At 40.7% G+C, this 12,874-nt stretch overlaps 1 protein-coding gene across 9 annotated transcripts in view; it reads right to left on the bottom strand.

Annotated features, from left to right (window-relative positions):
• Positions 1 to 4,186: 4,186 nt before the first annotated feature.
• Positions 4,187 to 12,874, bottom strand: part of LOC124116702 (b(0,+)-type amino acid transporter 1-like) — a 133,198-nt gene continuing 124,510 nt past the window's right edge. For all 9 annotated transcript variants that reach the window (XM_046478564.2, XM_046480060.2, XM_046481526.2 and 6 more), the window contains 2 exons: positions 12,233 to 12,401; positions 4,187 to 10,640 (listed from right to left, as the gene is read on the bottom strand). In XM_046478564.2, the coding sequence (XP_046334520.1) occupies positions 10,573 to 10,640; positions 12,233 to 12,401 (237 nt within the window). In that variant the 3' untranslated portion in view covers positions 4,187 to 10,572. The remainder of the gene's footprint in view (positions 10,641 to 12,232; positions 12,402 to 12,874) is intronic.

Here is a 12,874-nt window from a genome sequence, read left to right as displayed (position 1 = left end):
ATGTTTTACCAGTCAGAAGTACAATCAGAAGTATTAGTCTTTGCACAAAAACCACAACTGAACTCAACAAGACATGAAAATTCCTATTGAATTTTATTGCCAGTATAATATGCTGTACACATGGAGGGAGCACTTGTTTGACGAGCATACAGACAGAATAAATACAGCCATTTGTAATGCCTCAGCCAAACAGGTGGCTCCGACTGGGCTGCTCTGAGGGACTAGTTAATAGACCACAAAACAAAAACAATATACATAAATAAATATATAGCAAACTAATATTTATCTGTAAAATCTTATCACAAAGGTTTCTTTCAGAAAAAACAAACTAAACCGGGTACATGTATTAAGAGCAAATGTATCCTGTTCTGTCCATGAGACCAAGCACAGCTAATGGCTCTCTGAAGAGGATATGCATCTTCATCTGAACTGATTCTGAATACTTACAGTAGACCTGACTCAATAGTTTTTGCAAGCTGTAATGTTCGGACAGCTTGGTTATCAAGTATCTATATCTGTGAGACCTTGTTCATGAAATGTTTGCAAAATGATGCTGAGTCATTGTAATGGTGCAAAAGAATATGAAAATAGAGTTTGGATTTAGTAAATAAATTATTTGACACAAATCTAAAAATGTTTCAAACATTACTTGGCCACAATTTCACACTGGTGTTATTTTTCAGTTTACAGAAATTCTTTCTAATATATAGGGAAGGTCAAAATATAGATATATTTGTAAATGTATTTATTTTTGACATGTCAGTAAAGAGGGTAAACCATTAATGCCACATTAAATGCAGGCTTTTTACTATCTCTACAAATTACAATAACAAGCATACATTTCTGTATTGGTTCTCACTATTAGAGCAGATGGACTCTCTACTACGCATTTGTAAAATTAAATTTTTATCTTGATCAACAGCTGTTTTGTTGCCTTGTGTAGTTTCCTCTTATAATCAACCTAAACCAGTGATGAGAAAACTAAACTAAACGAAACAATCTCTTTTGTGGTCAGCTGTGGATGCACAAACCTCAAAACACAGTGTGGCCTTGGCTACTTGTACCAGTAGCCTAGAAGTGTACTCATCATACCAACAGAAAGGAGTATTTCATGATACATGTACATACATAGATACAAACAGGTTCTTCAAACACTCTAGTTCTATGGTAAGTCAGCTCTCACCTAAAGAAACTAAAGTATGTAAAACAAGACAGAGGATGCCAACCCCCCTCTGAGTCCAATTTCCTCACCTCTGAATCCCAAATACTAATTAACACGAGTTAAGAAAAAGTATGTAAGAATTGACTCTACAAAGGCAGAATGTTGATAATAGACGAAAACCTATAGAACATTTCCATACTGAGTTGCGAATACCCTCTAAATAGACCTCCAAATGCAGCATACCAAAAGGGGGTTGGCAGTCTCATGATTCAGTGTTTGACAAAGGCCAGAAACAAAACACATGACCTGCACCCATAAATGCATGATTAAACAGGCAGTAAACATAGGCATGAAGCTGGACTACTGTTTCGTAAAATGCCCACAAGGATGTCATGAACAATAACAACTGAAGAAACAAATCATCTGATATGTAAAATATATTCCTGTGGGAGGTATTCCACTGAGGAAAAGACATTATAGAGACTGACCATTTTAGGTAAGGGACCTTAGATATTTGTTGAAAACTGACGACTCGAGTAGTTTATGAGATTATGGAATTTTATAACCATTACAAATAAATGTTTGAACCAGAGATTTCCCCCTTCAATATGTAAACCTACAAATGTTTAATTTCTTTTCTCTAAAACTGATTTTTTGCAGTCTGAATATTTTAATTTATTTATTGTCCAGAACCTTATAATTGATTAATTTCTTTTAAAAATTCAAATGCTATCTCGACAATATTAATGCCATCTGATTCATATCATCAGCTTATGCTAGTGTCTCAGTTCAATATTTACACCTGAAGAATCACAACCCACCTTGCCCAAACGAAGGCATTATACCAATCTGAATGATTTTTATGATGAACTTTTAGGAGTCTGGTGTGTGAACAGAGGCCTTAAGACCATCTTCTCAGAAGACACTGAAGTAAATTTCCTCATCAATACAGAAATTTTGTGAAGTTTTTATGAACACCACAGGGTAGTGTTTCCAAGAGACCGACATTGTGTCATGTCAATCGTTCAGGAGGTATATCTGACGCTTTCCTCTTCCAACCATATGTCATCAGAAGTCCTGTTGTGAGTGGACGAGTCTGAGAACATGACACTACAGCCAATATCAGAAGTCCTGTTGCGACTTGACGAGTCTAAGAACATGACACTACAGCCGACATCAGAAGTCCTGCTGTGAGTGGACGAGTCTGAGAACATGACACTACAGCCTTCATCAGAAGTCCTGATGCGAGTGGACGAGTCTGAGAACATGACACTGCAGCCTTCATCAGAAGTCCTGTTGTGAGTGGACAAGTCTGAGAACATGACAAGTCTGAGAACATGACACTACAGCCGACATCAGAAGTCCTGCTGTGAGTGGACGAGTCTGAGAACATGACACTGCAGCCTTCATCAGAAGTCCTGCTGTGAGTGGACGAGTCTGAGAAGATGACACTACAGCCGACATCAGAAGTCCTGATGCGAGTGGACGAGTCTGAGAACATGACACTGCAGCCGACATCAGAAGTCCTGTTGTGACTGAACAAGTCTGAGACCAAGATGCTACTTTCTTCATCTGATTGATGACTAGTGACTGATTGTGTCCATAAACAAGATAAAAGTCCTCACAAATAGTTTTATTAGAAAAATAAGTTATTATCTTTGGTCTGGATGTCTATAAATGCAAACACCTCATACTTAAAGTATCTTAGTTATATTGACACTCAAAATATATGAGCACTAAACCCATGTTTCCATAACTGGTAAAACATGCTGTTTTCAAGAAACAGTATTATCATAAATGTTCCAGAAAATATCTAAATTTCATATCAAGTTCATACAGCATAATTACAAAAAGCAATACCCATAGCCAAATATCTTCATTCTGAACACTTTATTACTTGATCAGGAAATAAAAAAAAGAGGATAATAACAATTCTAGAGAGTGAGTCAGTTGGGTTTAACGCCGCTTTTAACATTATTCCAGTTATATCACGGAGTGTCAGCTTAATGTGGGTAGAAAGCTCGAAGTGATGCAGGTCTCAGACGTTTACCACTTCGGTGAAACCCATGAGCATGGGTATGGTGCTGACAAACCTAGAAACATAATCGGGGCAAACCAGGATTTGAACCCACAATCATAGATTTCTGACACGCCCCTAGGACGCAACTCTGCAAAGTGAATCGCGGCGCCTCGACGACTAGACCACACGTGCCCCCAATAACAATTCCAACAGTTCAAATATTCAGATCTCTTTTGCAAAGTTACTGGAACTATAAACCATGATGAATATTTCCAAAACAGAAGTCCTGTCCCCTATCTTTAAAAAAGGCTTACATACACTACTCAACATTTGCTAAGGACACACCTTTGACTATAGATGACTATTTTGTACTTTATATTTGTTGAGTAGTTTATAAAGAAGCAGTCACATTCCTACAAAAGTGAATACAAAATTACCCTAATGGCACTGAAAGACTCAGGAGCTGGAGTTCAATCAAATGCCTGAGTCAGCAAAATAATATATCTGGTTCAATGACAACCACAAGCACAACACCATCACAACTGAAGCAAAACAACCAATAACATGGCAAGACTCCACACATACCTGCTACCTATCTACAGCTGTACAAGACACTCGGGTATCACTGCCCGGTCATCGTAAAATCACATTGCATATTCGGTTAACTTGGTACCACAATGATTACACCCAGCAAGTAAATGAACAACCTATTTACATATCGCTACAGCTGTCTGTGTAATGTAGGGAGGAGACATATATCTGTCAGTGCAGCGGATACCTGGACATAGGAATGCGGAGGGGGTTCATGGGCGGATACAGCTTTTTTGAAAAGGGGGGGTGCACAATTAAGATCTATTTATTGTCTTTGGTGGTAATTTATACAGAAATAAAGATTTTTTTCGAAATAAAAAGGGGGGGGGGGTGCGCACCCCTCCTCTGTATCCGCCCATGGGGTTATTGTAGCATAGGGTACTCCCAGTACCAGGTACTTCCTTTGTACTGAAATGTACCCTAACCAAAACTGGAATATATCATGTAGAGCTTGCTATCGACACAGATCATCGAGATCGCTAATCATTAACTACATATTGATCAATTATTGATAAATATCAGAGAAGTAACTTTGAGCAAATACGCCAAAACAATTCCCAAAGAATTCAACATCTTTCATTCCACTTGGGAGTGGAGGCACATTTGTGCAGGATTATTTTGTGGACATGTGAGATACATGTATATCAAAAGATTTACTTTCCGTTTTCGGCAATTGACATTATTGACCATACCAAGTCTGTTATGATAAATCTAAACTTTATTTCATCACAAAGATATTATCAATGACACAATTTTCATATTGATAATTGTTATTATTTCTTTCCATTGACGATTATACCGATTATCAATCTTTCTCTCTTTAAGCCTTGACGTCCTGTAGGCATTTCATGCTTGATTTTACTTGGGTACGGTATATCCCGTCTAAATCCAACGATGAAAGGGAATCATTTTTATCCACTGTGGAATACAGACTCCTAGTTCCAGAACAGTACATTTGTGCTGTCCGATTTGGGTTAGTGTACATTGTAATACATAGATACGGTCTTGGGGTACTTATCTGTCGTGGCTAATACCTCTTCAGCCATAGCAACAGAGTACATCATCTACAATAAGCAACATGTAATTTATAGACCAATTACGTCATTGGTTTAGTACCCATCCTGTATCGATCTGTGGGCCTTGACATTCACTACCTATCACTGCTGTGTCCATGTGATCAGACAAGCAGTCTCCCATTAGATATGTACATATGTACATGACAAATCAAGTAAGCATATTTGTCCATCAATGAAATTTGCAGAAATTGCTACAAACTTATTCTGTTTCACTTGTTATACGTCAGGGACAAAGGGCAGAGGTCAATAAACTACCATGACAGAAATAAATGTATTGAGAAAATAAGGCAAAGCTGATCATCGTTCTCATCTATGAAGTACATAATTCTGAATGGCAGGGGACAATGACACACAATCAACCAGTGACCACCCATTCGCTATTGTCACCTCTTAGCTTGCTACGTACCTATTCATACCAATGGGGTAGGCAGGATTGAGCTGTGAGGGTGCTAGGGTTGGGATGTGAGGGTGCTAAGGTTGGGATGTGAGGGTGATAAAGTTGGGATGTGAGGGTGATAAAGTTGGGATGTGTGGGGGATAGGGTTGGGCTGTGTGGGGGGGATAGGGTTGGGCTGTGAGGGGATAGGGTTGGGCTGTGAGGGTGATAAAGTTGGGATGTGTGGGGGATAGGGTTGGACTGTGTGGGGGGGATAGGGTTGGGCTGTGAGGGGATAGGGTTGGGCTGTGAGGGTGATAAAGTTGGGATGTGAGGGTGCTAGGATTGGGATGTGTGGGGGATAGGGTTGGACTGTGAGGTGCTAGGGTTGGACTGTGAGGTGATAGAGTTGGACTGTGTGGGGGATAGGGTTGGACTGTGTGGGGGGATAGGGTTGGACTGTGTGGGGGATAGGGTTGGACTGTGTAGGGGATAGTGTTGGGATGTGAGGGTGATAAAGTTGGGATGTGAGGGGATAGGGTTGGGATGTGAGGGGATAGGGTTGGGCTTAGGGGATAGGGTTGGACTGTGAGGGAGATAGGGTTGGACTGTGAGGGAGATAGGGTTGGACTGTGAGGGAGATAGGGTTGGACTGTGAGGGAGATAGGGTTGGACTGTGATGGGGATAGGGTAGCAATGTTAGGGGATAGGGTTGGACTGTGAGAGGGATAGAGTTGGGATGTGAGGGCGATAGGGTTTACTGTGAGGGAGATAGGGTTGGACTGCGATGGGGATAGGGTAGAAATGTTAGGGGATAGGGTTGGACAGTGAGGGGGATAGAGTTGGGATGTGAGGGTGATAAGGTTTTACTGTGAGGGAGATAGGGTTGGACTGTTAGGGAGATAGGGTTGGACTGTGGTGGGGATAGGGTAGAAATGTTAGGGGATAGGGCTGGACTGTGATGTGATAAGGGTGTTGTGTTCAAACATGATGGTGTGTAAGCTGCTTCTTCATAGACAATGCTGTAAAGAAACATTAAGGTTTGTATGAAATGTGTTACTTGAGCACATTATTACATGCGATATTTCTGGCAAGATATTGGTTGGCTATCTAATGTTGGCTTCCCACGAGACACAATTTGAACACAACTCTTTCCACCGACACCAGCAGGAAAACCATAACCTGCTTCTATGTAATAAAGTTCCATTCTAATACATTCACAATTAGTCTTCTTCAGAGGACCACAGATAAACCAAGGTTACACAAATTTACATTTATAGTTTCTACTAAATCAATGTCTGACAAAATTATGAAATATCACACAACTGAATCACAGTAATTATGGCATGATATTTTATATACACATTCAATAAATAAATAAATTGCATTGTCACTTTTTTTCTCTGAGCCCCTCTGTACATTCACCACCCCACAATAAGACTGTCTGTATATTAACCACCCCACTATAAGACTGTCTGTAGATTCACAATCTCGCTATAAGACTGTTTGTACATTCACCACCCCACTATAAGACTGTCTGTACATTCACCACCCCACCATATGACTGCCAGCACATTCTCTGCCCCAGTATAAGACTCTCTGTACATTCATAACCCCAGTATAAGACTGTACATTCACCACCCCACTATAAGGCAGTCTGTATATTCACCACCCCACTGTAAGGCAGTCTGTACATTTACCACCCCAGTATATGACTGTCTGTACACCCACCATCCCACTATAAGACTTTCTGTACATTCACCACCCCACTATAAGACTGTCTGCTCATTCACCACCCCACTATAAGACTGTCTGTACATTCACCACCCCACCATATGACTGCCAGCACATTCTCTTCCCCAGTATAAGACTCTCTGTACATTCATAACCCCAGTATAAGACTGTACATTCACCACCCCACTATAAGGCAGTCTGTATATTCACCACCCCACTGTAAGGCAGTCTCTACATTTACCACCCCAGTATATGACTGTCTGTACACCCACCATCCCACTATAAGACTTTCTGTACATTCACCACCCCACCATAAGACTCTCTGTACATTCATCACCCTGCTGCAACATCCATGTCCCACAAGGGACAGAACTCCTGCACCATCATTACTGTACATACACAAGTCGTTACAACTGTACCAATAGGTATACGATCACCTGCACAGACATCATGCCCCTACCAACACTTCCCACCACATGCATGTGTTCCTCAATATACTCTCTATAATTGATTATTAATTAACAACTTCCATAACATGGCAGCACAGACAATGTGTACTGGTACCTTCTTTGGCTGAAGCTGGGGGTTAGCCACCGACCACTGTAGTGCTTGGTGCTGAAACAGCAGTTCGTGTGTGGCCGTAACCTGAGTAGGAGTAACAAGACAACAGTCTGTGACTTTGGCCACTAGTCCGAAGCCTGAGTCTAGTAATATTCTATTTAGTACCACACTAAATTCTTCTGAAATTGATGCTAAGAGCCAAGTTTTGGCTAGGAGTCTCAATTTAGTTCGGCACAGACTGAGACAAGATGTGTTGAGTTGGCAAATCTGTTGATAGAGATATCTGCAGTCTTGTATAAATATCCGCTGATAGACCAATAAGAGGCCATGTCTCAAATCAGCTGACAGACCAATCAGAGGCCATGTCTTAAATCTGTTGACAGACCAATCAGAGGTCATGTCTTAAATCTGTTGACAGACCAATCCGAGACCATGTCCTTAACCTGCTGACAGACCAGTCTGAGGCCATGTCTTAAATCTGCAGACAGACCAATCAGAAGTCATGTCTGAAATCAGCTGACAGACCAATTGGTGGTTGGATAGACAATCTGGGCCAGTGAGTGAAGGACATCTCGGTATAGATAGTATGGTAATACACTTCAAACTACGACATATTCTATCAAAGCAGACAGTCATAGAAGAATACACAAGTTCGGACATTATTTCACAATGATTGTAATATGTCTTTAATTATCAGCTGCACATATCAACACATTTTGAGAGATTTTCTATCAAATTACACATTTGAAGAATACAGTTGTATTGCAGTACATATTTTTTTAATTTTAACCCCATCCAGAGGAACCATGTGACACTCAGCTTATCATGACCCCAGCAACTGCACCATCACCAGCTAGATCTACCATGAGATCAACATAACACAGGATTTATACAGCTGAAACAATGCCTGAAGCCACAATACCATTCATTAGCTTGGTAACAGTAGGACTGCACAGTGATACTGGTATACCAGTACACTTCAATACACTTTTCAAACGATTTGTATGGCAATATTTTCATACTGGGTAAAATAAATATTACAAGTTAGATTATTCTTTGTATCAACTAAAATCTACACAGAAATCCATTCCCAGATGATGTTTCGCTTTGAAACTGATTGACAAAACAGCAGATTTTTCTCTCATGTTGTTATCTCCCCTGTATCCATGACAACAAGATGGCAGCCACTGACCATGCAGACTTTGACATTGCTGCAATTGGATCTGCATGTACAATCAGTGTCAAACACTTCAGCTCCAAATATATCTCTATACCTATTACAAAACAGATACCTGTGTACAATCTTTTTGCCAGTTTACAACCCAAGTCAACAGTGCATGAATTTATCCATATTTAATAGTAAAACAAGACCGAATTATTCTTCAATATGAAATCAAATTTAAGACAATGTACATGCATGATCAGACTGCATATTAGACTTGATATGATAAAGCTAAACTGGTGATTACTGTAGAGTTGCAGGAAAAGGTTCATGGGGCCTATCTGATTCAATATCAAAAGTTTCCCTGCAAGTAGTACCAATATGAAGACCATCCGATGTTATGATGATTAATAAGCAATACATATTGATACAGAATTATTAGGTAAGTGTATCATATGTATCATATCATTGAGAAGAATATTGATATGCATCGATAAATGTTCAAGAGAGAGGACAGAGACTGATCAGTCTGACAAGGGATAACGACAATAAACACAGGGTTATCATGGTTATAGATCCATGAACCTGAATGGTAGAAATCTACTGGCCATTTCACAGTGACGACCCTGACATTAAGACAGTTTGACAGTTTGGAATAATACATTGTGTATGACTTATCTCTCAGGAAGAAATATATAGCATTTGATTTGTTCAACTTCACATTTTATTACAGATAAAAAGGAAAAATATATTCATAAAAATACTTCACTGATCAAAATATTAGAACTGCTCTCTGTACTGGAAGATGTTTCAATGAAAAGCTCAACTACAACATGCGCACAGGGCACGTGTCAACCATTGGCGCCAACAACTCCATGCAAATTGCATAGAGGAAAAATGTCCAAAGTCAGCACCAACAACTCAATGCAACTTGCACCAAAGCTGCAACTTAACCTTTGGCACCAGCAGTTCCATACAGCTTGCACCTCGGGCACACCTAACCATTTGCGAGAAGTCTGTACAGCTTGCACCAGCGTGCACCACCATCAGTGGCAGAAATAACTCCGTACAACTTGACCCAGGGTGCAACTCCATACAGCTTGCACGAGCATGCAACACCACCAGCAGCAGAAATGACTCCATACAACTTTGACCCAGGGTGCAAGTCCATACACCTTGCTCCAAGGATCCACACCACCAGTGGCAGAAATGACTCCATACAACATGCACCTATGGCCCATCTCTTCAATCTTCCATTGCTGCCAACTTCTCCATTGGCGCCAGCAACTCCCAACAACCAGCGTGCAACTCTTCACGTGGCACAAACAACCCTGCACAGCCAGTGCTTGGTGCTTCACTCTCCAGCATGGACTACTCCTAAAGACTTTTACTGAGCGCATTATTCCCCTATCAGTGCCAACAACATACAAATGCACTACTACAGCAATATGGCACATCTGATCCATCTTTAATAAAGGTTAACTCTTTGGCATAAGCTACCATATTACACCCCATTTCTAAAACTTCCATAATTAAAACTATGATGTACAAGCTTCATACAACAACACTGGGTTGAACCCTATGGTGCCTTCTCAGTGTAGGATGAGGTCCTATTGGTAAAGATGAGGGTACAATCTCCCCTAAGAACAGGACAAGGACAAACATGGACATTCCAAATTCCAAAGCTATCATAATGCTGTAGTTTCCTTCTGGACACTAACAATGAATTACAGATGGAGAAGATTCAAGATTCATAAAGCAGTTACATCAGGAATCTGGAACTGCTAAGTCACACTCTGTCAGAAGTGTGCTGCTAGTAGTCACAAGTCTATTACAATGTACAGATATATACAGGAAGTACAACATGTCAGTATACACAAAGGACATCTGTTATTCCGCTGGTTCGTACTTGCTCGGAGCAACCTCCATCACCATTTGAAGAAATGTTGTCACTCGGTCTGAAACAAAGAGTCCGGAATAAATGTCAGTGTACAGTGACCACCCGAATCCAGTGCAGTTGAATCTTACATCAGGCATGGTTATTGGGGCCCTATTATACTCCACACTCCCAGTATGAAGTGACCGATTTGGTCTAAAGATGCTGTGAACTGTATGTTTCAATTATATCATAATAATAATAATAATAATATAATGATAATAGGCTATTCATATTGTACATATTTCCACATCACTCAGGGGCAGGCTCAAAGCACTATTATTACCCTGGTCACTGGATCAATGTGCATTCAAGACTAATTCTCAGCTCCCTGGGGATCATACTACCCAAGCTGCCTGTTAGGTGCTACAAGGTTAACAACCATCACTGCCATGTCATCCTACTGGCTACCCATTTACTGCTGGGTGAACAGAGGCACATTTTGAACAAAGTCACTGGCCCAAGGAGACGCCACATGTGTTACAAGTGCTTCAGTGTGGGTCAGGGCCGAAGCCCAACAAACTCTCAGGAGCCAAGCTGCCGAACTGCAGTCACACATACAAAGACCTGATTTGTGACCTGTGCGCTGGGCACAGGACAACGTGCCACCACATTGTGTATTTCTTTAGCATGGGTATGGAGCATACAAGCCACTGATCACAATCAGGGAGAAGTCTGGGATTTGAAATGATCACAGGATAAGGGCAAACCGAAGAGACACATCTGCACGGTTCCCACGGGTGATACCATTTTACTTAAGGGTACAGGGTACTAAATACTAATGCAACCAGCCATAACGAGTGTTGTTTTAACGGGTCTGCGTTTTGGCAGGTCTACGTTTTGGGAGGATACCAATCTGCACATGTGTGTGGCTGTTTGTACAAGCCCGGACTAATGCCGGGTTTTATAGGGATAGCCCACTGAGATACCATGCCACAGCATAACATGGATACATCACTTAGACACAGCATAATGACTCAAAGTCCTTGTTTTATCCTGTTAATGCCGAGTGCCAGAAAGGGAAACATCTAGTACCATCTTTTCATGTCTAATGGTTTGACACGGCCGGGGATCGAACCACTGACCTTTCCATCTCCTGGCTGATGCTCTATCCACTAGACCACCAAGGCGCATGGCCAAGTTGGAACTGACCATCGCTACATATTGTTGAGGCTACAATATTCCTAATAAAAGTCTTACAACAAGCAAGATACCCACTACAAGACTGCTGCTGAATTTTATAGTAATATACAGTAAACGACAGTTATAATGAAGGGACAAAGATTAGAATATATACAGCATATAAACAACAACTGTCCGGGACCAAAAATACCAGTTTGTTATGTCTGTCAGTTTCGTTATAAGCATGTTCGTTATAAACATAGTTTACTGTACTTCTAACTGGCTTAAACAACTGTCACAAGTTTTAAATAGATTTTAAAAATTGAGAGTGTTTACTGCCACTTGCTTTGAGTGCATGTACAGCACTGTACTACTTTAATCATGAAATACTGAATCCTACTTTGTAATCCTGCAATGTTAAATCATATTTTATAATTGAACAATTGTTCACAATCGAGGTACGAGACTGCAAAAGCCAAATGACATACTCACCTAAACATCTGATTTTGAGTTTGAAGTGAACAAAGGGTACATAGAACACAAGCCCTCCAAGGATGAACATGAAGGCGTAGAAGAACTCTATCCTGGGATTCTGTACTATCGGTGCTATCACCAGATACACGGAGATGCACAATGTGATGATCGGGACTATTATAGGAACCTGCAACAAAGCAACATGGCATAATGAAAGACCAGCTAAGGGATGTTGAGGATGTTGAGGGGTGGGGGAAGTGTCGGTGGAGCGGTGTTTGTAATAGGTGAAAAGAAGTTTTTGAAACTTTTATTTGTTTGTTTGTTGTTTAAAGCCCCACTCAGCAATATTCCAGCTATATGATAGTGGTCTGTAAATAACCAAGTCTGGACCAGACAATCAAGTGATTGACATTATGAGCATCGATCTACACAATTTGGATACGATGACATGCATCAACCAAGTCAGGGAGTCTGACCACCCGATCCCGTAAGTTGCCTTTTACGACAAGAATAGTCACCATTTACGGCAAGCATGGGTTGCTGCAGACCTTTTCTACCCCAGAAATGGGCTTCAATCATTTTACCCATATGGGGAATTGAAACCAGGTCTTCGGTGTGACAAGTGAACGCCTTAACCACCGCCCCGAAAACCATTAAGAT

This window comes from Haliotis rufescens, unplaced genomic scaffold (assembly GCF_023055435.1).
Source record: "Haliotis rufescens isolate VD_foot unplaced genomic scaffold, xgHalRufe1.0.p SCAF_17, whole genome shotgun sequence".
Lineage (NCBI taxonomy): Eukaryota > Metazoa > Mollusca > Gastropoda > Lepetellida > Haliotidae > Haliotis > Haliotis rufescens.
The sequence above is the reverse complement of the archived record's forward strand: the minus strand, read 5'-3'. Positions and strand labels throughout refer to the sequence as shown.